Source organism: Protopterus annectens, chromosome 1.part1, assembly GCF_019279795.1.
Source record: "Protopterus annectens isolate FY-2018-M chromosome 1.part1, PAN1.0, whole genome shotgun sequence".
Taxonomy (NCBI): domain Eukaryota; kingdom Metazoa; phylum Chordata; order Ceratodontiformes; family Protopteridae; genus Protopterus; species Protopterus annectens.
Window position 1 is genome coordinate 551,741,342 of NC_056726.1, and position 26,617 is coordinate 551,767,958.

The window sequence follows — 26,617 nt, forward strand, 5'->3', positions numbered from 1 at the left end:
ACCACTAATTTCAGTACATCAGAACGATTTGGCATTAAGAGAAAAACACTTACATATTATAAATTATTGAGATCAGAGCTCATTTATTTCTGAAAACTGTGTGTAATGTAGGCATAAGGTGATCTGACACACTTCCAAAGGATGTTTTGAAGCATACATTTATAATATTGTATACAGTCGACTAGCATATTAAACACCCACATTTAATTATATTGCATTTTATATTTTCATTCTCAAGCCTAGTGTCAAACAGTGTTATGTTTCATGCATTTTACCTTCTTGTCCTATATTGTGCTTTATGCTTTACTGAAGAAAGACTGAGAGGCATAAAGAAAAGCATTGACTGAATGTTCAAGAAGGGAGGCACAAAACCTCCTGTGGTAGAGGCCCAAGGGATATATGCAAATGACACCTTAAGGGCATACCAGTGTTTCAGCTACATGATTTCTGAATGGCCATGACTTTTGACTTTTTTAAGCCTTTACTGATGTATTCAGGCCAGTAAAGGACAAACCCCATTAGTTGTAGACATGCCATGTTTTGATCCTTTTACTATGCTTGTTAGTACAGCATAAGTGGATTGTTTACCTATACTTTGAAAGCACAGAGCTTAAGATTGAAGGGATGTGAGTTATAGCCCTGTAACAGGACTTGCTGTTATCTTCATGACTTTTCCTGTATGGTAGTATAGTGGGCACTGCACAACAGAGGTGCGACACTACAGGTGTCTGTTCATAGGTTCATAGTTCCAGTCACAAAATTGGTGGTACTGTATAAATACTGTAAATTAAACCAATACTATACACGCAAAATCCTTTATTGCAAAGCTTTCGGGTCAACACCCTTCGTCAGTACATGAAAAAAGTCATTCTTCTCACAGTTTAAAAAGGGAGTACTATTAAGATCACATGCCTCAGCCAGCATGGCTTCCCAAAGATACATAAAAGTTTAGTAGATCCACCACTGAGACCTATAGTCTCAGGGTGTGGTTGGGTGACCGGAACCAATTTCTAAATACTTGCAAACAGTATTAGGGAAACATCTAGATAAATGCTCCACAGTATTGAAAGATACCAACAGGTTCCTACAAGACTTATATGATTGGCATTCAAATAATATAGGAGAAAACTATATCTTGGTGTCCTTGGACATTACATCACTGTTTACAGTTATTCCCAATGAATATGGGATTAATGCTATTCGTGATTTTTTGAATGGTGAAGTCAAAATGCACAGCAAAGAAATAGAGAATATTTGTAACCTATTGGAAACAGTGTTAACAAACAATATTTTTATTTTTGATAAAGTGCCATATTTACTGCTAACTGGAGTTGCGATGGGCACTCCTATAGTAAAAAAACAGATAAGGCAAGATAAGAAAAATCACTGCACAGAGCTACAAGTAAAACATACTACTGACCCCCAAAATTTTGGGCAGCTGTCAACCAAGTATTACAACCAGGCAAACCTACTACCTCCCTCCCCCCAATGTCAGAGGAGATAATATAGAGATAGATACCCAATTTAACAACTACTTCACTTCTTCCATCCTTAACCTAACTAGCAACAGCCAGCCTTGTACTCACCCGCAACCAATCAACAACCCAAATTCATACCCTCCATTCACTCTCAAACCAGTCCCTACCAGCACAATATACAAGCACCTCACTACACTAAAACCCACCACTTTGTCAATCAACAAACTCCCTGGAGAGTACCTCAAAATTGCCACTAGTGCTATAGCTCATCCCATCTCGATAATTATCAACCAGTCTATCAACGAGCATACAATTCCAGCCCTTCGGAAAATCTCCTACATAATGCCCTTACACAAAGGTGGTCTCTCAACCAAATTTACCAACTATCGCCCCATAGCAATCTTATCCCCCTATCAAAAATCCTTGAAAAATGTATCCATTCTAAGCTGATGATACATTTACTTGCAAATAATCTCCTCACCAACACCCAAACACGGCTTTCGCCCATTCCATAGCACCACCACAGCACTCGTATCCTTCACCAATACTGTCAATCAATATAGGAACCAAGGAAACCTAGTGTCTGCCATAAAGCATTCAATACAGTATCCCACAGCCAACTACTTACTATCTTTGCCGAACTCAGCCTAAACAACCCCTCCTTGCTCTGGTTTCAAGACTACCTATCCAACTGCCAATAAGCAGTTAAGTAGCATAATTCCCTCTCCCCCTTCTCTCAGTAACAGTAGGTGTACCACAGGGATCCATTCTGGGATGCCTACTGTTTAATATCTTCACAAACACCCTCCACACTGCCACCCAGCAAGATACAATAGTCCAATATGCAGATGGTACTACATTGATCTGCTGAGCCCCCACACTCCAGACTAAAACCCAAGAGGACATCTCCAATATCAAAAACTGGTTAAAAAACTCACAACTAATACTTAACCCCCAAAAGACTCAACTTATGCTTTTCCACCCGACCAAAACTATTGACTCGTCTGCTCTTTTCTGTATCATTTCTGCCAATAACAACCAAATCTCCCCAGTATCACAAGCTAAGCTTTCTGGTGTAATAATTGACCAAAACCTAAAGTTTGACAAACATGTAGCACAAACCATATTCAAAGTCCATAAAAATCCTGGAACCCTATACCGCTGCAAAAACTATTTAACCAAAAAGACCAAAATTACTATATCCAGTCTCACCTTCTCTCTATATTGCACTGTGCATCCCCTGTATTAACAAAACTTAACAAGACATACCTACACAAATTGTCCATGTGCTATAATAAAATAGCTAGATTTGCATCAGCGCTAATTTCTGCTCCCACCACTGTCTCTCACCAAAACAACTAGGTTGGCTAGAACTCCCCAACTTACTGAACTATAACCAACTTCCATGGCTCATTACTTGCTGTACCACCCAAACAAGATTCCTGTTCTTTCAGGCTTACTCAACTTTCACAATTCTGATCACCAGCTAAGCTCCACAGACAAAGCCCTTCTTGAAGTAGCTAAGTGTAGACACAGTGCTGGTGAATCCTGTGCTGGTGAATCCTTCTACTCCTACACAGTTGCTAAAATCTGGAATTCTCTTCCACCAGATATCAGATTGCAAAGCAGCAGACCCATCTTTAAAACCCAGTTAAAAGCCCACCTCAGTCTCATCTGGCAATGTACCTGTGCTGACCATGCCTAACCCTACTACCACCATTCAGATAAATCTTCAACTGGCACTACTCAAAGGTCAAACACACAGAAAAAAAAAACTACCATAATGAATTGTATTTTTAAATGTATCCATATAACTGTATATAGTATTACTGCACTTTCTTACTCAAATACATTATATTTTCTCCTTTACTATTCTACACTCTATATATTGTATACTTCTGTAACTTCTCATCATACTATGCCTTGATATACTATTGTTTGCTCTATTAATTTGTACTCATCTCTGACTTTTGTATTTTTATCATGTATGTGGAGCTTTTGTCCCCGGGTCTCTGCTGAAAGTGGGCACCGGTAATCAAATATAAAATAAATAAATAAATAAATAAAATACAACAGAATGTATTCCTTCAACTAAAATAGTATTTTCCATAGCACACAAAAATACTTGTCCAGTTAAATGATAAATACTGAGGAGAGATTTTCAGCATCTCTCTCTCCCTTTTAATATTATAATGCCTTGATATTAAAAGACAGGAGGGGGATGTTGATATTGTATCCAAAAGTTAGGCATATAGTTTATTTCATTTAACAAATAAATGAAGTTGTGGACATGCATAATCAAAGCTGCAACATCATTCATTTATTCATTCATTCACTAATAGTATTTATAGTGCCGCCAAGCTTTATGAATGAAACTAAAGAATGAGAGAATGAGTGAAGTTGTAGGCGTGTGCAAGTGGCTGTTCAGTTACATTCCTTCCCGTTCTGGTATATACCAAACCCAGTTTGTATTCAGCACCTTCTATCTGCTCTGTGACCATTGCCAGTTTTCACCTCCATTAAAAGTCATGGTCTCTCTGAGAGGGTGTTTTTTTATTTAGGGGGTATCTTTTACTAAGGTATTCTTTTTTCACACAGCTTCTAAGAGAAGGTGGCTATAATTTAATTTACTTATCTACACTTTTTGACTGGGTTAGTTAGAGGTGACCCAAGGTGGTATTCTTACTAAATAGTTGAAGTTTGGCCAGGGCACCAGGGAATTTCCCAGTCTCTTTTGTATGTGTCATGAGATATTTTACATCCACCTGAGCTACCATCAACTTAGATGGGGTCTTGGTTTAATATCTTATTTGAAGGTCAGCGCACTCAAGAGTGCAGCACCCCTCCCTCATATTGCACTGCATAATCAGTACTGGAAAAATATTACAACTACCTGGTGTGGAAATAGAACCCACAGCCTTTTGATCTTCCAGCACCAAAGGGGTGTGTGCTACCGGTTGAGATACTAAGACTGCTAAAGTATGGTGGGCAGCTTCAAATCAAAGAAATAGGGTATTAAATGTTAAAGCAAAATCCATGCAATTGATGCTAAACATGGGTAATAAAGGTCATAGAGCAATTCTTGAAAAGATGTATCTTCTTTGTAAAAGGCTTATTAAATGGCAAGCCCATTGGCATAGAGGGAGGCCATATGGGCCATGTGTGCTAGTGGCTCTTTAAGCTCAATTAGCAGACCTGATTTCATTATGGCCAACCAGTGTGGATGACACTGTGTAGCCAAAGGCTCGTGATCCTATCCCAGGTGAGGATGTAAGCTAAATTCACAAAGAACAGTGCACACCACACCATTCCCAGAGCTGTTATATGGTTCATTAGTATGGTATCATGCACCTCTTCACCTTCTTCAGTAAAAGGAGTGGCGAGTTTATGGGCATTAGACATGGTAACATTATGGTCTGCTGGGAGTTACACAGCACTGCCAAAAGTGTGATGGTTATCTAGGTTTGGTCCTCCCCACATGGTCTCACCCAAGGACAGAATGAATGTGGTCTGTAGGCAATTGGTGAAAACTGTTCCTAGCATCTGGTCAGCAAGGTAAGAAAAAAGTCTAGAAATATACTAGAATAGTTATCTCAAATTACAGCAGAGAGTTGATTATCCACTCCGATTATCTGAAATGTCAGTTATCGGAACGCAGCCTCCAATGTTTTCAGGTAGTAAACATCATAAATCTGAATATTTAAATGTTATACATATTTGCTTGTGCGTGTTTTTTGAGCTTGCAGCCCACTCGTGTGTGAAAAATATTCTTTATTGTCCACTGGAATCAATGAATGGTTGAAAATGCATGCAGAAAAAAACAAGATTTTAGAAGTTTTTATCAGGTTCAATGTATGTTTCATAGGTTCATAGGTTCATACTAGGCTATCTGCCCGAGGGCATTTACAAGCCTAGCCCATAGTTTTGTGGCTTACCCCACCCCTTTAGTATGGGGAACTATACCCATTATTTTGCTGTGCCTCTGTCGAGCAGTGACACTGAGGTAATCCCTGGGGTATATCTGCGATCTCCCATCCATTGGTCAAGATTTCTCTTGAACAAGGCCAGCGAGGTGCTCTGCCTCACATATACCGGGATTTTGTTCCACAGCATAGGGAGTCTTTGGGTGATGAATCTATCCCTCCAGCACGTCCTATTAATAGCCGTGTCGAGGTTTAAGTCTCCCGCCCTTGTGGCTCTGACGGATCTAGATTTTTTGAGGTGAAGCATATTCATCAAATCTGGGTTTGACATGGCCTTGTATGTCAGGCAAAGGTCACCTCTGAGCAAGCGTGCGACTGAATAGAGCTGGAGTTCTTTCAGTCGGGCAGCATAGGACAGATTTTTGAGACCCTTTATCCTTTTGGTGAGGAACATTTGCGGCCTCTCCAGCTGCTGCAAGTGTCGGGTCAGATACATTCCGAATGGGGCATTGTACTCAATCATTGGTCTGATGAGTGATGAGTACAGGGAGACTATGACCTCCCTTGATCTAGATGTGAATCCCTTCATGATAAGGTGGGCAATGTAGAAGGTCTTCCTAACTACTTTAGCTACATGGGTGTCGAATGACAGGCTACTGTCAACCTGGGTCCCCAGGTCCCTGATAACTTCTTCTGTGCTCAGTGGATTGCCACCTATATGGTAGCTAGGGGTAACCTTGTTTTTCCCGAAGGGTATGACTATGCATTTTTTGGCATTTAACTTTAGGCCATGGCTCTGGCACCAGCTATCCGTCTCTGTGAGACCCTTCTGAAGGATATCTGTGTCAGATGTGTTTTCGACTATGGCCCAGTTTGCAGTCATCTGCAAACTTTGTCAGCCATAACCCTCCTGTGTTTGCTTGTACTTCGGAAAAGTAGATGCCAAACAAGAGTGGGCCCAGGACTGAGCCCTGTGGGACACCACTTGTGACAGGCTTTGAGTCTGACATGGCGCCAGCAACTCTGACCCTGTGGGTTCTGTCACTCAGCCAGTTTGCAACCCATCTTGTGATGTATGGGTTAACATTTAAGCTGATGAGTTTTTCAATGATACCCGAGTGGGGTATTGTATCGAAGGCCTTCGCCAGATCGAGGTAGGCTGTATGGACTGCCTTTCCCTCATCAATGGCTTTGGTGACTGTTTCGAAAAAGTCAACCAAGTTTAAAAGGCATGATCTGCCTTTGACAAAGCCAAACTGGGTTGGATCCAAAGTCTGCAAATTCCCTATGTCTTTATTTATGAGGTCCATTATGATCCTCTTCATGGCTTTGCAGATAAGGCTTGTCAAGCTAATGGGCCAGTAATTTCCAGGATCAGTGGAGGCACCGCCTTTGTGAAGTGGGACCACAGTTGCAGTGCGCCACTCCCTGGGTACATATCCAGAGGTGAGACTATGATTAAACAGCTGTCCTAGCTGTGGGTTTAATTCCTCGTTGAGTTCGTGGAGCACACAGCCAGGGACACCATCAGGTCCCATGGATGCTGTGTTTTTTGCTTTGGAGAGAGCAGTTCTCACTTGGGCGTTAGAGATGTTTGGGGGGCTGCAATCGTTTGGTATAGATATCTCTCCTTTTGGGGGGGAGAAGTTTGCACTGAACCTGTCAGCCAGTATGTTGGCAATGTCTGTAGGATCAGTAATCTTCACATCATTTTGAACTAGTTCTGAGCATATCTGGGAGTTTCCTCCCAGGTTTCTAACATAGCTAAAGAAGGCCTTATGATTGTCTTTTGAGTCTTTAGCTATTTTTCTCTCAAAATTTGCTTTGGATGATTTTATGAGAGCTCTTAGTTTTTTACTTATAGTGATCAAAGGTGTCTTACCTTTTAAGGATTTTGCTCTATCTTGTAGTAGCTTCCTCCTTTTGTTGTAGAGTTTGTTTATGGCTGGGGTCCACCAGACTGGACGCTTGCCTTTGGTACAAAGAGTCTTTGTTTTGCTTGGGATTGCCTTATCCATGCAGTCCTGCAGGTGCTGGTAGAAGGCATTTGTAAGTGATTCAGCGGCTTGAGTACTGTTTTCCCGGCTCGGGGCCTTAAAGGAGACCACACTAGTCTTTAGAAGTGTGAAGTCGGCTTCGAGAAGTTCTTTACTGTGGTCTTTTTATTTCAGGTGGGGTGGGATGAGGACCTCCAGCGAGATTAGTTTGTGATCTGATCTCACCAGTGAGGGGTATACTTCGGTGTTGAACATTGTGCTCCCATGTTCGTGATGATGAGATCAAGTATGTTTTCTCCTCTTGTGGGGATGGTGACTAGTTGTTCCATGGCATTTGAGTTTATGAATTCCAAGAACTTTTGGGCTAGGGTGTTTGGGCTTGAGTAGTGTTCCCAGTCTATATTAGGGTAATTGAAGTCACCTAGTATGATGGTGTTTGGTGATACATTTATTCCCTCCAGTGTTTTCAGGAAGGCCATGTGAGGTTCCTGAGTTTGTGAGGGTGGCCTGTAACATGCTACAATTTGCAGAGCAGTCTTGCCTATGGTTAATTGCACCTGGATGGTCTCCGATGCATCGTGCGTTGCCACCAGTCTTGAGGTGTGGGTGTCCTTGATGAATATGGATACCCCCCCTCCTTTCTTGGTATTGTCCGGATTTTGGGGCCGGAACGCATGATATGAGGTAAAACCTGATAGTGCTGGGGTGCTCTCAGGAGCCTTGAACCAGGTTTCTGTCACAGCACAGACATCGATGTTCTCCATACTGAGAAGGGCCTCGAGTGCGTGCATTTTGAGATTTAGACTTCTGGCATTGAGCAGCATTACCCTTAGTTTTTTTTCCTTTTTTATGTTCTAGGGTGGTAGGTTTAGAATTTGAGCCTTGCCTAAAAAAGGCACTATTATTATCCAAACTACCCTAGGTCCCAGTTTGTTTCGATAATCAACTCTCTACTGTACTTAATTTGTCTAATCTGTCCTTCCTGAAAGCAGAATGGTAAAAAAGCATTACTTTGTTTTCTCAGTGAACAGAAAAGTAACAATTACATTTTAACATAGGAAATAATGCTGTTCAGCCTGTTATGGGTCATTTGTTTACTTTTACCTGTTCTTATTTGTGTCAAACAATGAAAAGGAGGGTGGCCTAATGGTTAAGGTGTTGCCTTACAAACACAAGGTGCAGGGTTTGAGCCCCGCAAGGGATAATTGTCTAGGCTTAATATGGCTCTCAAGGGCAGTTAGCCTAGTAGTAATATAATCTATCAACCTAAAATACCTTCAAAAATGTATCCCTATTGATTTATACGACAAAACAGAATGTCCAACTGCAATAAAAAAAAAAAAATGCTTATGAAGATTTTTGTTTATTGTTTTTAACTATTTATCCAGTTCAAAGTTTAATTTGTCTTATTCATTTTAACAGATCTTTGGATTTTTGGCCTTCATGTGTAGTTGTCTGTCCATTGGCAACTCTGTGTGGGAATACAAAGTGGGATACTATTTTAAAATCTTTCTCCCTTGGCCTGAAGATGTTTCTAATTCCTCTTTCTCTGGATTCCTCATGTTTTGGTCATATGTTATCATCCTAAATACCGTTGTGCCAATTTCTTTATATGTAAGGTATGTGGCATTTTATATTTAACTATGGTATATTTACACTTAAACAGCTTGCAATGTTCATAATAACATTCAGATTGCTTTCCAGCAGGCTTATATTCTGAAAACAAAAGGTATCAATGAGATAGGATATAATATGATGTTGCTAATCTTTTTTCCATTCATCACTGATGGGTTCGGTTCCAAGCCCTTGGAACCAAGTCGGCCCTTTTACCAAGCTCGCCCCAGCCAAAAACTCTCAAGCTAAGCTTCTACCCAGAATGGCCTTCTCCCTGTTACCTCAGATCTTGTTTGCCACGTAGCCGTAAAGCCGCATTTTAGCCAAGCTCTCAGGTAAGTGGAACTTTATTTGATATTTTGTGTGGAAAACTTTTGATCTATTTCTCCTTTCCTACTTTTTCAAAAAAAAAATACATTATGCTAATAATCGTTCTGAATGTCATTTGTAACAGTATCTTTGTCACAAATTCTTTTTCTCTTTTTGTTGTAACTACTGTATTTTTTACAATCTATAACCTTGACAACAGTTATAATGCTTTTTGTTTTATGTTTCTACTTTCATGTTATTTTCATGTTATTTTCCTGATTGTTAAATTAATCTCAAATTTTGGAGCTTATCTCCCCGGGCCTCTACTGAAAATGGACATATATCTAGCTAGACTAGCCCGGTCAACAAATGTAAAATAAAATAAATAAATAAAATAAAAATTCCTTTATACTGAGCAATTAGTATCTGTAGTGTGTTTTTCTTCTGTCAGACCTTAATCTTTCTTCTCTGCTCTACCTGTTGTTACCATTTGTAAATTTTCAAGTACTGTTGTTGGTACGGCCTTCCCTCCCTTACCCTTGTGGTATTCCTTCAATACCATAGCTGGTATTTTCCCTTCTGTCCTAGCCTGTTCATGTTTTTTTCAGTAAGATTTTTCTGTTTTTCTTATATATAGCTGTGTAGTGATACAACTGTGTGGCTTTTTGGAACTGTGTTTAGCTTAGTAGTTCTGGCTGGTTATACTGTTTGCCTGTGATGTCTTTCTGTCAAGATGTCAGATAAGAAAGATACTTCAGGTTTTAAGCATTGTGCTTCATGTAATGGTAAGTTACTTAACAGTGATTCTCACGATGATTGTGTATACTGTTTGGGGGAGCATCATCTTTCAGTGCAACCCCCTTGTGACATTTGTCAGAGTTTCAGTCAATGCACTCCTAATGAGTACAAAAATAAACTGATACTGAAAGAGTTACTTAAGTCTCCCTTTCCAGAGGCCATTTCTGCGATGCAGGTCTCAACCCCTCCTACTAAAGACAAAAAGAGGTCCCACTTGGTTCCCTCATCATCATCAGGTGATCAAGGTAAGCCTGTGAAATCTAAGGTCCCAAAATTGTCCTCAGAGTATAATTATGCTTCTACGGCTCTGTCCTTGTCTGCTCCGAGGATCATGAAACATACAATACCAGTGCCAGCTTTGGCACTTGTCCTGCCTCCGGCACCGATGATAGACCTCACTATGACTACTACACCTGTGGCCACTATGGCCACTATGGCTCAGGGCACACCTTCGATGCCTTCATCAGTTACGATTATGGAACAGAAAGTTTCGGCTCTGAGTGCCACTTCAGCACCGAGCGTTGTTCTGACCAAGTTGGATTTGACCCCATTACTCCCAGTCTCAAAACTTGAGACTTTGGTGCCGGCAGGCCTTACACCATGGACCCTATACTCCCCTTCCGTAGATCTGTTTCTGGGCCAGATGTATAGCCCGTTCATTGACCGACCTGACTCTTCATCCGGAGTATCCACTAGATCCACCAGAAGCCTGTCAGAACATGATGTGGTGCATCTTGTGGACCAGCTGTTGGCAGCCAGGGGGATAACCACACTTTCTTAGACCCATCCGCCTGCAGGACTTGGGTTGGTTTCTCCTTGGACTCCTTATTACACTCCTCCTTCTACCTTTTCAGTTCCAAAGCCTTCTGCTCTGACGTCCCTCTTTGAACCCATCTCCTCGGCACCTATAGTGGACCTCACTCAGGCTCCAGATTTGTCCCTTTGGTCTTCGTTTCCTATGGAACCGGTCCTTTCTCAATCTAGGGATTGGTGGGCAGCTGCCTTGGCTCGGGACACGGTGCCATGTTTGTCTTCGGTTCCATCCTTGGTGCCGATGGCCACGTCCGCACCAATCCTGCTTGAGGCTCCATCCGTGGAGGCGGGTTGATTGGAGTGGGTTGTGACCCCGGTACCGAGGTTGTATTTCTCGGTTCCGGGCTCCCATCCCTCTTCGGGTGGACCTGCTTTCCATGCAATGGAGAGAGCTCTCACTTCTGGAAGCACTCCTTTAATGTTGGAAACCCAGTTTTCACCCCCTGAGCTACAGCTGCCACAGACCAGCCCCCCAGGGCACCAAGCAGAGAAGCCACAGAACACCCCTATTCAGGGTACCCGTTCTTTCGAGTCCTCCTCAGAGACCCCCACTGAAGAGCTCCCTCAAAAGAGGATGTGCAACAGGAAGCACATGGACTCACCCAAGGAGTCCTTAATGGAAGACACAGATTACGATGATGGTGAAGGGTCCCCACGGTCACCTCCTAATGATGTCTCCTTCGGAGACATCCTGGAAATGCTAAAACAGAGAGTTGACTGAAAGTCCTCCAACCCTTTGTCCGTTTTCCTGCAGGCTTTCCACGCCCAGCCTTCTACCTCTTGGGTGACCCTGCCTGCTGATGAACCCGGGAACCAAACCCATCAGTGATGAATGAAAGAAGATGAAAGAAGATGAACAACACAGATGGAACGTTATGATAAGACATAACTTCTTTTTTTCATATGTCATATTTTATTTGTAGGATAGCTGGAGCTGTTGTGCATTTTTTGTTCTCTGTTAATTAAGAGATAACAGCTATAAAAAGCATGTATTCTGATACTATGACAGTTATTAGTTTGTAGTAATTCTAGACAATATCACAAGTAGCAGAAAAATAATACAGGAACTCACACCATCAAAGAAGTATGACCAATGTAAATAAAATGTCACACCCAAATGAAATGTCACTCCGAAATAAAAAGGCATACCCAAATGAAATGTCATACCTAAATGAAATGGCACACCCAAATGAAATGGCATACCCAAATGAAATGTCATACCTAAATAAATGTCACACCCAAATGAAATATCACACCCAAATAAAATGTCGCACCCAAATGAAATGTCATACCCAAATAAAATGTCGCACCCAAATGAAATGTCACACCCAAATGAAATGTCATACCCAAATGAAAAGGCACACCCAAATAAAATGTCGCACCCAAATGAAATGTCACACCCAAATGAAATGTCACACCCAGATCAATATTCATAAAGTTTCTATCTTATTTGGACAAGGAGTTGGTCTTAAAATCTGCCTGGAGAAAAAGTCCATTAAAATTTAATCAAAACCCAATTAGGTTTGATAATGACTATTCTACCAGGGTTTTGGAACAAAGGAAAAAAAAAGCTTGGCCATTAATAAAACTGTTAAAGCAGAATAACATCAAAACTCAGCTTGTGTTTCTTGCCAGAATAAAAATTCTATATCAGAATGAAATGAGATCATTTAGTGCCCTAGAGGAAGCCACTGCCTTTATTAAAAACAATAACATTATTTCCTTACCTGAAGATATGGAATGGGCATCTGCATCTCTGAAGAGAGTTACTGATAAATCTTCTTGGACTGATGTTATAAAGAAAAAACAAAAAACTGAGTCAAAGATTGCTGTTCCCACTAAATCTCTCAAAGCATCTACTGCAACTGGACTTTAATTTGTTTTATACTTGCTAAATCTTCAAGTAAGGTATGTCATGACAATATTTTTCTTATTGCTTTTCTTTCTCTTTTTGCTTTTTCATTTCTTGTCCATATACAAATTAAGTAACTGTTTTTAGTATATTAGTATTGATCCGTCACAGCATGACGTTATGGGAAAGAGTAGAGGAAGCTAGGTTAAGAAGGGATGTGATGATTAGTAAACAGCAGTATGGTTTCATGTCGGGAAAGAGCACTATAGATGTGATGTTTGCTCTGAGAGTGTTGATGGAGAAGTACAGAGAATGTCAGAAGGAGTTGCATTGTGTCTTTGTAGACATGGAGAAAGCATATGACAGGGTGCCTAGAGAAGAGTTGTGGTATTGTATGAGGAAGTCAGGAGTGTCAGAGAAGTATGTAAGAGTGGTACAGGATATATACGAGGGTAGTGTGACAGTTGTGAGGTCTGCGGTGGGAGTGACGGATGCGTTTAAGGTGGAGGTGGGTTTACATCAAGGATCAGCTCTGAGCCCTTTCTTATTTGCAATGGTGATGGACAGGTTGACAGACGAGATCAGACAGGAGTCCCCATGGACTATGATGTTTGCAGATGACATTGTGATCTATAGTGAGAGTAGGGAACAGGTGGAGGAGACCCTGGAGAGATGGAGATATGCTCTAGACAGAAGAGGAATAAAGGTCAGCAGGACTAAGACAGAATATATGTGTGTGAATGAGAGAGAGGATAGAAGAATGGTGAGGATGCAAGGAGTAGAGGTGGCGAAGGTGGATGAGTTTAAATACTTGGGATCAATAGTTCAGAGTAACGGTGAGTGTGGAAGAGAGGTGAAGAAGAGAGTGCAGGCAGGATGGAGTGGGTGGAGAAGAGTGTCAGGAGTGATTTGTGACAGACGAGTACCTGTAAGAGTGAAAGGGAGGGTCTACAAGAGGGTAGTGAGACCAGCTATGTTATATGGGTTGGAATCAGTGGCATTGACAAAAAGGCAAGAGTTTGAGCTGGATGTGGCAGAGTTAAAGATGTTAAGATTTGCACTGGGTGTGACAAGGGTGGACAGGATTAGGAATAAGTATATTAGAGGGTCAGCCCAGGTTGGAAAGTTTGGATACAAAGCCAGAGAGGCAAGATTACGTTGGTTTGGACTTGGTCGACTTTTTTGAAACAGTCACTAAGGCCATTGATGAGGGCAAGGCAGTTCACACAGCCTACCTTGACCTTGCAAAAGCCTTTGACACAATACCCCACTCGGGCATCATAGACAAACTCACCAGCTTAAATGTAAACCCATATGTCACAAGATGGGTTGCAAACTGGCTCAAGGACAGAACCCACAGGGTCAGAGTTGCTGGAGCTATGTCAGACTCTAAGCCAGTCACAAGCGGTGTCCCACAGGGCTCAGTCCTGGGACCCCTCTTGTTCGGCATTTATTTTTCCGAGGTACAGGCAAACATAGGAGGATTGTGGCTGACAAAGTTCGCAGATGACTGAAAACTGGCCATAATTGATACTCCAGCGGACACAAACATCCTTCAGAGAGGCCTCATAGAAACGGATAATTGGTGCCAGAGCCATGGCCTTAAGCTGAACGCCAAAAATGTATAGTCATACCCTTTGGGAAAAACAAGGTACCCACAAATTACCACATAGGTGGTAATCCATTAAGTACGGAAGAGGTAATCAGGGACCTAGGGACCCAGGTTGACAGTAACCTCTCATTTGACACTCACATTGCCAAAGTGGTTAGGAAGACCTTCTATATTGCCCACCTTATCATGAAGGGTTTCACATCTAGATCAAGAGAGGTCATTGTGCCCCTGTACTCTTCTCTTATCAGGCCACTGATTGAGTACAATGCCCTATTTGGGATGTATCTCACCTGACACCTGCAACAGTTGGAAAGACCCCAAAAGATCCTCACCAAGAGGATAAAGGGCCTTAAACATATGTCATATGCTGCCCGACTGAAAAAACTCCAGCTCTATTCAGTCGCATACCGCCTACTCAGAGGTGATCTGTGCCTGACGTACAAGGCCATGTCCAATCTGGAATTAATGGACATGCTCCACCTCAGAAAATCCAAATCCATCAGAGCCACGAGAGCAAGAGACTTAAACCTCAACATAGAAATAAATAGGACATGCTGGAGGGACAGATTCATAACCCAGAGGCTCCCTACACTCTGGAATAGAATCCCAGTCCATGTTAGGCAGAGCCCCTCGCTGATTCTATTCAAGAGAAATCTTGACGAGTGGATGGGAGATCGTAGGTTTACCCCGGGGGTCATCTCTGTGTCACTACTAGACAGAGGAACAGTAAACTAAACCCTAAAAGGGCGTAGTATTCTCATCCTAAGGGGTGGTGAAAGCCACACACACTCTGGCTAGGCTTATAAATGCCCTAGGGCAGATAGCCTAGTACGAACCTATGAATCTATGTGCTGAGGAGGGATGCAGAGTATATTGCGAAAAAGATGCTAAGGATGAAGCTACCAGGTAACAGGAAAAGAAGAAGGCCTAAGATAAGGTTTATGGATGTGGTGAGAGAGGACATGCAAGTGGTTGGTGTGACAGAGCAAGATGCAGAGGACAGGAAGAAATGGAAACAGGTAATCCGCTGTGGCGACCCCTAATGGGAACAGCCGAAAGAAGATGATGGAGTATAATATTACTGGTTTATTGAGTGATATAACTGAACAGTAAGCTATCTTTGCTTTTATGACCTTAAGATATGTTTTATTTCAAATAATATATAGCCCTTTGCCCTGCTAAATGCTCTTCTGAGTTATTACACACGCATAGTCACTGCTTAGATTATTTATCAAAACTGTTTTGGATACATGGGATGACAGGGCATATCTATGATATAGTATGTATTAAATAGTTTTTTTTTAATACTTATAACTTCTGATTCTTTCAGAATATATATTGGCATCTGTGTGAACAAAAAGCTGTTTACCGGCTTTTGACATAAATTGGGTCTCTCTGACAGTTATATGCTTGTATGTTTTATGGCACAAGGTTTTTAAATGGTTACAAGTTATGTTTCCTGTAGAGTTTAATGTTAAAGTGCTGTTTTCTCTCTCAATGGCATTGAATGTTATTTACTGTTTGGAAGTATCTGATAGTTAAACTTTGCATTTGTTACTGTAAATAAGCAGACTTTGTGATACAGTTAAAGTGAGGTCAGGAAACTGTACTGTGTAGTGTGCTGGGTGGGAAAATGTCAGTTTAAAATCTAAGAAGTGAAAAATAAGTTATGTCTTACCATAACGTTCCATCTGTGTTGTAGATCTTTTGTTCATTCATTACAGATAGGACCTTGATTCCTTCCTCCAAACTGATACAGCCATTTTCCAGCTCGCACAAGCCAAAAACTCTCAGCTAAGAACCTACCCACAATGCCCCTCTCCTAGATACTCCAGATCGAGTTTGCCCGCCTTAGATAGAAGATGTAGTAATAGGAAAAAAGGTAGGAGGCTCTGTCTGAGCAAGTACCCTAACCAGGAGTTCTTAAAGTCCACCAGGAATCCAGGCAGAGGGAAGGAGAGCGGGAAGTAATGAATGAACAAAAGATCTACAACACAGATGGAACATTATGGTAAGACATAACGTCTTTATCTGATTTTGTAAATCGTTCGTTCATATATTACAGGTAGAACCAAGTCCCCAGCTACTTGAGTCCTGGGTGGCCCTAAGGAAGGATATTCCTGAGCACCATAGAACCAAAAGATACTCATCCCCTGGAGGCCAAATCCAATTTGTAATGAGATATGAAGGTATGAGGTCTTGCCCAAGTGGCTGCTGGGCATATATCATCCATAGAGCCTCTGGAATGAAAAGCTACAGAAGTAGCCATAGATCTGGTAGAATGAGCCTTTATTCTGGAAGGTAAGGGTAGCTTATTCTGTTGGTAGATAAAGGTAATGATGTTTCTAAGCCAAGAGGATAAAGCCACTTTGGAAACAGGTTTACCCAATCTGGGTCCTGCAAAGGCCACAAACAATTGTTTTGTTTTCCTGAAAGATTTAGTCCTGTCCAAATAACAATGCAGCTACCCGTGCACATCAAGGGTGTTCAAAAGATACTCCCCTCTATTAGAATGCCTTGGGAAGAAAACCAGCAAGTCAATAGATTGGTTAATGGAAAAGCCAAAAATGACCTTGGGCAAGAAAGAAGGGTCAGTACGAAGGGACACCTTATCCGTGTGGAAGATCAGGTAAGGACTCCTGATGCTCAAGGCCTGCATCTCACTCTTCTCACTGAGGTGAGTGCTACTGGAAGTATGGTTTTCCATGACAAATATTTCAAATGACATGAATTAAAGGGCTCGAAGGGAGAGCCTGTGAGAGACTGAAGCACCAGAGTCAAGTCCCAGGGTTCTAAGGGAGGCTTTACCGGAGGTTTAACATGTAATACTCCCTTTAAAAAGGTCTTGCATATGTGGTGTGACATAATTGAAGAATTATCAAGACCATTATGAAAATTGGCGATAGCTGCTAAATGTACAGTGGTCGTTGAAGCTGAGGCTCCTGCGTGTAGAAGAGTAGTCAGGTATTGTAGAATATTCTGAATAGGCATAGAGGAAGGGTCTAAATTCTTGTCTTTGGCCCAAACAGAGAACCTAGTCCATTTACTAGAATAGATCTTTCTAGTGGAAGGTTTGTGTGAGGCCAGAAGAATTTCACGAACAGGAGATGGGATGTCAAGTAGCCTGGCAATCATTGGAAGTGGAGGAACCAAGTTGTGAGCTTGAGACTGTGCAGGTTCAGATGAATCAATCTCTGAGGATGGGATAATAGGTCCTGGGAATGATCCAGGATCCACGGGCTGTGAATTAGATGAGGCCACAGAAGAGGGAAGCAGACTTGACGTGGCCAGTAGGGAGCAATGAGGATCACTTTGTTTTTCAACCTCTGAGCTTTCTGGAGAAATTCTGTAATGAGGGGAAATGGAGGAAAGGCATACAGAAGACCCGGGAGTCAATCATGCATTAGAGCATCCCTTGGTGGCTCCCCCTGAGGGGGGGTCAAGACAAAATAGCTCCTGCATTTGTAGTTCAGGGGGAAATGAACAGGTCACAGCAAGGCTTGCCCCAAAGTTGGAAGATCCGATCTGCTATTACAGAGTTGAGGGACCACTTGAGAGGCATCAGAATGTTCCTGCTGAGATTGTCCGCAATAAGGTTGGAACTCCCGGGAATGTGCATTGCTGTAAGAAAGCGACTGGAAGCTATTGCCCAGTTCCAAATCCTCATGGCTTCCCGACACAGGGGGTCAGATCTTGTTCCACCTCTTTTGTTGATATGCCAGATGACTGACATGTTGTCTGACTGATTTGCAATGGTCCCTGAGGGTAGGGATGCATGGAATGTTTGCAACGCTAAGAGAACTGCCCTCATTTCCAGGACATTTATGTGCAAGTTGGCCTTGATGGGGGTCCAGATACATTGGACAGTCTTTCCCTGAAAATGCCCCCCCCCACCCTAACATTGAAGCTTCTGTGGTCACCCTGGCCGTGGGTTGGGGAAGACAGAATGGTCAACACCAAAGATTCTTTTGTGGCTCCATCCACCATAGCATTTATTCCTTGCAACGGTTTATAAGGCGTATCATGTGGTTGAGTGGGTGGGTTAACAACGACCATTGTGCGGAAAGGAGCTACTGCAGGATTCTCATGTGCAGTCTTGCCAGCGGTACTAAAGTAATGGCAGCTGCCATGGAGCCCAAGAGTTGCAGTACAAGATGTGCTGGTACAAACATGTGAGGAAGAAGGTCTTGAATTTGGTGTCTTATTTTCAAAAGCCTGTGAGGGGGGAGAGAAGCTTGACAGGATGTTGTGTTGAAGACCGCTCCAATAAATTCCAGTGTCTTCACTGGGAACATCTGAGTTTGGTCTTTGTTGATTGTAATCCCCAAATGGAGAGCGAGACCTTGAGTGTAAAAGAGGCTGCAGTAAGGAGCCAATCATCTAATAGGGAAATACCTGGAATCCTTGTAGTCGAAGATGGGCTACCATAACTGCCATACATTTAATGAACACTCGGGGGGCTGTCGAGAGACTGAATGGCAGTGCCCTGAACTGGTAGTAATTGGCTCTCAGCCAGAAGCAGAGAAACCTCTGTGAGTGGTGATCCATCTTTATGTGGTAGTACGCATCTTGTAGGTCTATAGAACAGATCCAATTGTCCCTCCCTAGGAAGGGAATAATGGACTGTACTGTGACCATCCAGAATTTTTGAGGTTTAATAAATTTGTTCAGTAGGCTGAGATCCAGGATTGGTCTCCAGTCCCCTGTCTTTTTTGGCACTAAAAAGAACCTCGAGTAAAACCCAGATCCTGTCTGTTCTGGTGGGACTGGTTGGATGACTCTTTTTCTTAGCAGTTTTTCTATTTCTAAGGCTGCTGATTCCCTCTGATTGGGTGGTACATCAGGAATTTGTTTGATGGGTCTGGGAGTTAAGTCGAATGGTATTTGGTAGCCTCTGGATATTATTCTCTGCACCCAAACATCGGTAGTAATAAGATGCCAGGCTGGTAGATGCAGATAAAAATGACCCCCGACTACTTCCAGAGGAAAGCAATCGGGCCACTTCTCAGGAGCATTGGTAGGGTCTGCCGGAGAAAGAATCTCTGGCTCCCTGGTTATGTAGACCCCTCTACCCTGAAAGGGGCATCTTCCATATGAGTTGCCCCCTCTGCCCCAGGGGGATTGTTCACCATGAGTGCCACAAAAGGATCCTTGGGATTTCTTGAACCATATCTTTCCTCCCTTCTGGCTCCTGGAGCAGGTCCTTTGGGGGTTGGAAAAGCATATGCTCACAGCAGACAAGGTCTTTCCATCTTTCTCACTACGTGCAAAAAGTGCAGATTTGTCGACAGTTACATTGATGAAGGAAGATTTAAAGGGGTGTGCAAAGTCACACAATCTCATCCAAGCATTACGTCTCATGACAACACCAGATGTGGCAGCTCGAGCTCGTGGTGTGAGATATCAAATGCATCAAGGAGATTGAGATGGATTCAAGGGTAGCTAGCTGTGAGGCTATAGTGTCATTGTACCTCATCAAGTAGTACCCCACCAAAGAGGAACACATTTCAGAAATTAGGTCTCTCTGAAGTCGAGTAAAGTGTGCCAGATAATTCAGCGACCGAATGGCGAACGCTGATTCATAGGTCTGCTTCCCTAATCTGTCCAAACAGGATGGTCAGTGGAACTATCTTCTGCCAGTTCCCTCTTGGTGGCAGCTGCCATGACCATAGAATCAACTGTCAGCTGCTTGGACCAATGGGGCTGGTCTTCAAGTGTAGATAAAATTTTGTCTGGCCTCCGGCGGACAGGTTCTACATTGTCCAGGGTCTTCCAGGCATGCTGCACAATTAGTTTAATAAGATCATCTGCTGGTGAGGTCACCCAGGAAGTAGATGGCCAGGCACGGAAGGCCTGCAGAAACACAGCTTCTTCAGAAGAAGGGTTAGTGGACTTACATTCCCCCCGCTGTTTGAGGATTTTGAGAATGTCTCCGAATGAAACGTCATCTGGGGAGAGTGTGGAGACCCTTCTCCCTCATCACAATCAGTGTCTTCTGTGATAGATTCCTCTGAGGAGTCAAGGTGCTTCCTCTGCACCTTTTCTTCCGGGGTGGCTCCCCAGTGGGATCTTCTGAGGAGGACTCCAGAGAAGGGGCTCCCTTCCCAGGGGATTCTTGTGACTCCTGTGCCCAGGGACCTGACATAGTGGGTTGGGAGAGGAGCATGCTAGGGGAGGTTTCTGATACTGGTGTCCTAGGTGCTGGCTGTGAGCCTTCGGAATAAAGGGCCCTTTCCATCACCTGTACAGCAGGCCCACTTGTGCCCACCTCCAGTTGAGGGGTTCCGAGAGAAATGGAAGCTGTCGGAACCGTGGACATAGATGGAGCCAGCGGGAAAATAGGTGCCGGATTAGGTACCAAGGTACGGACGGTCTAAGCACCGCTCTGAGAAAGCATCGGCTCCATCGTAGCCGATGCAGCAAGGGTGGTCGGTGCCAACAGGGGAGACACTGCTGTCAGAGCCGAGACAGTATGTACCAAAGCAGACATCGGTAATGGGAACATGGAGGATGATGGAGGAGGATAAGCAGGGGAAGATGAGGTAAAGGATTCCAAGCCAGGAGGGAAGGAAGGTCTAGCTGGAATGGGCAATCCCTTAGCTGCCAGAAGCTGATTCACAACCTGCACTAGGTCTAGTTCAGAAAAATTCTTAGTGGATCTAAAGGAGGCTGCTGAAGGGGAATCAGGTCTTTCTAGAAAGGGACTAAACCTCTGCCCCAAGAAAAGGTCGTAAGTTGAAGAATATCTTGTCCTTAGCAGGTATTCCAATTTTGGAGCCGATGAAGCCAAAGAAACTGTCTGCACCATGGCCAAGGATGGTGCCAAGGCATGTACAGTAATCGGAGTCCATGGAGCCAAAGAAGCTGTTGGCACCATGAACAGGGATGGTGCCAAGGCATGTACAGTCATCGGAGCCCATGGAGCCAAGGAAACTGTCGACACCATGGACGGGGATGGTGCCAAAGTATGTACAGTCATCGGAGCCCATGGAGCTGAGGAGACTGTCGGCACTGTGGACAGGGATGGTGCCGAGGCATGTACAGTCATTGGAGCCAATGTGGGAACCAAGGATGGCACCAAAGTCAGTGGTGCCGTGGTTGGAATCTAAATAGTAATAAATACCATGGTCAGCACCAAGGGAGAGGACACAGATACTGGTGCCGAGGAGGTCTGCACCAAGGGCACTGGTGAAGCATGGAGCCAACTCGGTTCTGTAACTGATGGGGATGCAGGAACTGAGTGACTCCATTTTTCCTTATATTTTTTGGTCTTAGGAGGGGGTGAGACCTTCAACCCAGAAAGAGCCTCCGAGAAAGGTGTCTTGAGTAAACCTTTTAAAATAAGTTTATTCTTATGTTCTGCTAGTGTCTGATTACTAAAACTAGCACAAATGTCATAATCAGCTTTAATATGATCCATGCCCAAACAGTAGACACAGCGGACATGTGCATCTGAGTTAGGCATCTTACGTCCACACTTGTCACACTGTTTAAAACCCAACTTAGCTTTGTCTGACATGGTAAGGAAAACAATGCTATCCTTTAGAAAGAATAAGATAAAATAACATATATAATAATAATAATAATAATAGTAATAATAATAACAATCTTTAAAATATAAAGATAAAATAATAAAATACCAGTGATGTTAGTTAAGGAATACCACTAGTAAAAAGGGAAGGCCTGTCAAAGACAGGAGAGAGGGACAGTAACAAAAAGGGTAAAAAATTAAATTACCAAGGAAAAGTGTAGGAAATAGGCCTAGGTTATAGGTGACAGTGAAAAAAGACTAACTTGACTAAAACTTTAATAATTTAGAAGAATAAAAAATTGCCATAAAATCAACAATTTACTACTTAGCTTTGAGAGAGATGGCTAACAGGTCTGACTAGGAACATGGCAAACGAGATCTGGAGTATCTAGGAGAAGGGTATTGTGGGTAGGTTCTTAGCTGAGAGTTTTTGGCTTTAGGGAGCTGGAAAACGGCCGTATCGGTTCTGAGGACGGAACCGAGGTCCTATCTGTAATGTATGAACAAAAGATTTACAACATCAGATGCTTTCTTACTTAGCTCATGACATCATGCATTTTATGCACGCAGATCAGATTACATTACATCTAATGTGTATATGCAAGCCTAATTGTGAATGTCAAGTCTCTGATTGGTTAATATAGCATAGTAGGCTTCTTGTACAAGCATTATGAGCTATACTGTCTGCAAATATATTCATGGTTCCCTTTTATAATAGTGACTATATTTTGTGATCAAATATATACAGAAATGTTATTTTTTCTTGTAAACAGTTAATTATATCCACTATTTCTAGTGAATATACTGGACTTTTTTATAAGTAGAGCTTTATAAATAACTTTCCTATGCAGTTAGCAAGTGTTTAGTATAGGCTTATACATTTACAAGAAATGCTTACGACTAATGGTAATAACTGTAAGGATACTCAAACACCATACTAAATCCCAGCAAATATATGTATGAATAATTTTGATTGAACTATAATTACTTTGCATTTAATATGTTGATTTCCTTATTGTATCCTAGATATTATTTATATTTCAGATGTCATGTTTTCAGTTATTATAAAGTCATGTATTTTAGTATATTAGCACTTTATGACAGGGAAAGAGCTCAGTAATATCCAAGACTTGTGATAACACAACAAACAAGTTATGAGTTTCAGTATTACTATGGTAGATATTTACAGCTATTTCTATCTTAATTCTGTCTTGAGTCATTCACTTTTAAGACCTGTTATCCATAGTAAGTTTTATATAAATAATGGTTTTTACTAATTTTTGACATATTAACTGATGCCAGTTAATTATTATTGATTTTAATCAGTTATTTAAATATCTGCTATTCCAAACATTTAGGAGCTAAGTAAGGATAAATATGTCTTATGGAATATTTCTAAAAAAATCTATGTTAATATCTTTTGGGAATGACACATACTCACTTATGTGCCAACACCCAGTTCTCGTGAAGTTTTTATTTAGTTGGAGTTTGTCATGATAAGATTTATTTAGAGGACAAGTAAATACAAATGCTAATTGATTTTTTGATTTGTTCTGCCATTTTAAGTTTTTATTACAACTAATACAGATGACATGCTTAGGTATTTTGGGTAATCATTTAGATTGTTAATAAAGTGAGATTGTTAATAAAGTGAATGTTTCCTTAGTCTATTAAGCACTAAATTCAGATTATATATATCCTAATATGTCTCTTGCTTTCTTAGTGAATAATTACTGTATAAATGTTTAATGTTTCTAATAATAGTGTATGTAACTCATCTCTAAAACCTAACTGGAATTAATATCTGATTAGTTGTTTATCACTACTATTTTTCTCTTAATTTATAATATATTCTCCAGTTTTTACTTTGTTTTCATGGTCTCGAACCAACAAAGGTTGATGGTTGGGATAGGTAGTCTAGCAGATTTAGTTTTGTTTGCTAGACTAGGGATGTATCTCATTCCATGTATAGGATGTATTAAAGTTTGTATCAGAGTGAAATATGCAAATGTTTTGTTATTTAACTGTTTTTCTAGTTCTGAAATGCTTGACACAATTGTTTTACTTTTATCTTTCATGGGGAACGTTATCTGGATTGAGATAAATAGAAATACAACAATTGATATTCTATTGTCTATTCAGGAAGAGTATTATGTATACAGGATTCTATTAATACAAGTTCCTTTATTATTTGCTATCTTTAAAGAATTTTGATATGGATTTAACTTTGATATCCTTAAATACCAATGGCTTGAACAACCCATATAAGAGAACCAACCTACTAAGGTATCTTAAACTAAACAAGGCTCAAGTAGTTTTTTTTTCCAAGAGACACACTTTAAAATAAATGACACATTTATGTTTGACCCTAAGGAATACACAATACTTGCTCAATCTTCTTATAAAAATAAGACCAGAGGAGTAACAATTCTATGGAAAAAGACTTTCTTAAATCCCCAAATCATTTACAAACATGCAGACAATGATGGACTCATGGCCTTAGTTATACTTAAGTTTAATAATAGAATTGGACCCTGGTTAATTTATACTGGTTCCCGGGTATGGGGATTGGACTAGCCAAGAAACACTTAGACTTTACTACAACTACTTCTAAAGGTAATATTATACTAGGAGGTGATTTCAATTGTATCACAGATATTACAGAAACTACCAATAGGACATCTCCTAGACTACTGTCCTTAGCCAAACAGTTAAAATGTTTAAATTAAAAGATACCTTTAATGCTTTGGGACCAAATTCTTTACTATTCTCACACCAGCACTATAGACAGGTTACCCAAACTAGAACAGATAAAATTTATATCTCACAAGATCTTTATTCTAAAATTTTGAACTTTTCAATACAATCTTGTCCCTTTTCAGATCATAATTGCATGTTGTTAACAATACACATGGAATTCAATCAATTAGTTATTACTTCAAGGATTCCTTCATGTATCACAAAAATTAAAGACTTTAAATCTTGGATAACTTCTGAACTTCAGCTTTTCTTAGAGATTAATAATAAACCTGAATCAAACACAGTTATGGTTTGGGATTCTCTTAAGGTCTATCTATATGTACGAAAAATGAACCAGAACAACACCTTAAACTCCAACTGTAAGACGGCAACCCTCCGTCTATGCTATGTTTTGTAAAGCAGCGAGTGAACCATGACTCAAACTAAGAAAAACGTTTAATAGCATGGTTCTCACAAATCAACGAGTCCAAAATATAAAAGGTTAAAAATACAAAAGGTTAAAACACTTTCATCTGCACAAGCAGACTTCATCAGAACAAATGAAACTGTTTGAACACTTCCATTTAAAAACTTTTTAGCACCACAAAATCATTTCTCAGATTTAAAGTGCTAGTACAACATAACTAAATAACTGATCGTATTATAATTAATCTCATCACATTTCATCAGATTTTAACAACAAGTGTGGGTTGTTACAGTAAAAATACTTTTCTCTAATATATTAATAATAACCATAATATTAATAGTAAGTAACTGATATCATTAAAAAGCTTTAAAACCTTCCTAACAAATTAAAAATAATTAAAACTTGGTATAATAAATATGTTAAATGGAACATGTATATATAAAAAAACATTTAAACTACTTCAGTGCACATCAAATAACTAGTCTTGTATGTTTTATGATAACAGCATAGTTCCCTAGTGGCATCTGTCAAAATTTGCCATACACTTTCTCTTTTGCCCAAACATGCTTTATAGTTACCCCCTCGAGGGGATATATTAACTTGATCAATTATGGCAAATTTGAAACTATGTGTATTCCCATTTTTACTTATGTGTCTGTATAGTGCATTCTTCGTATCTTTGACCTTAATTTTATACATATGGTCATATATATGTTCCCTAAATTGTCTTTCAGTTTTGCCTATATAACAGGCAGTACATGATATGCACTTTGCCAGGTATACAATGTTCTTGCTGTTACAATTTCCTTTCTAAATTTCACAAAAGTCTTATTAATATCATCCAGTCTACAACCTGTCATGTCATTTATAACTGAACACTGGTTGCAAGACCCACATTTCCTAGTAGTTTTACTCAGTCTATAACCATCAGTGTCATTTGTCATTTTTTCTAACAGCCTTGTGATGTTCTTACCCATTTTGTAAACAAAACGGGGTCTTTCTCCAACTACGTTTTTAACTTCTTCATCAACAACCAAGGTGTTCCAATGTCTACCAATAATGTTTTTTATTTCATTCACATAAGGTGAATAAGTCAGTACACAAACTCTATTAAAGGCTAGTTCCTCGGTCTTGTCAATTCGGACCTTAATGCTGTTCAATTCAGTGCCCAAAATGGGTGGATATTTTTTGCCCCATTCTTTAATGACAAAAGAAGAAATGTCATTAAGTAACGACAGAGGGTAACCGCTGTTTGCAAACATAGATGTTATATATTTTATTTCATTTTCCATAACCTCAAAATTAGAAGACATTCGGGCTACCCTTATGCACTTTCCTTTAAAAATATTTTTTAACATATGCCTGGGGTGGTTACTAGAGTATTCCAAGTACTCATTAGAGAATGTATCTTTCCTATATATTTCAGATTGAAACCCTATATTAGTGTGTCTTATGTATGTGTCCAGATAGGCAATGCGCTCTGTACTGACTTTATATGTGAATTTCAAAAAAAAACACTCGATT

At 40.8% G+C, this 26,617-nt stretch overlaps 1 protein-coding gene across 1 annotated transcript in view; it reads left to right on the top strand.

Moving 5' to 3' along the window:
* Positions 1-26,617, top strand: part of LOC122814860 (phospholipid-transporting ATPase ID-like) — a 2,026,011-nt gene that overhangs the window by 1,325,660 nt on the left and 673,734 nt on the right. Inside the window, exon 12 of the mRNA XM_044087143.1 lies at positions 8,821-9,017. Within this exon, the coding sequence (XP_043943078.1) occupies positions 8,821-9,017 (197 nt within the window). The remainder of the gene's footprint in view (positions 1-8,820; positions 9,018-26,617) is intronic.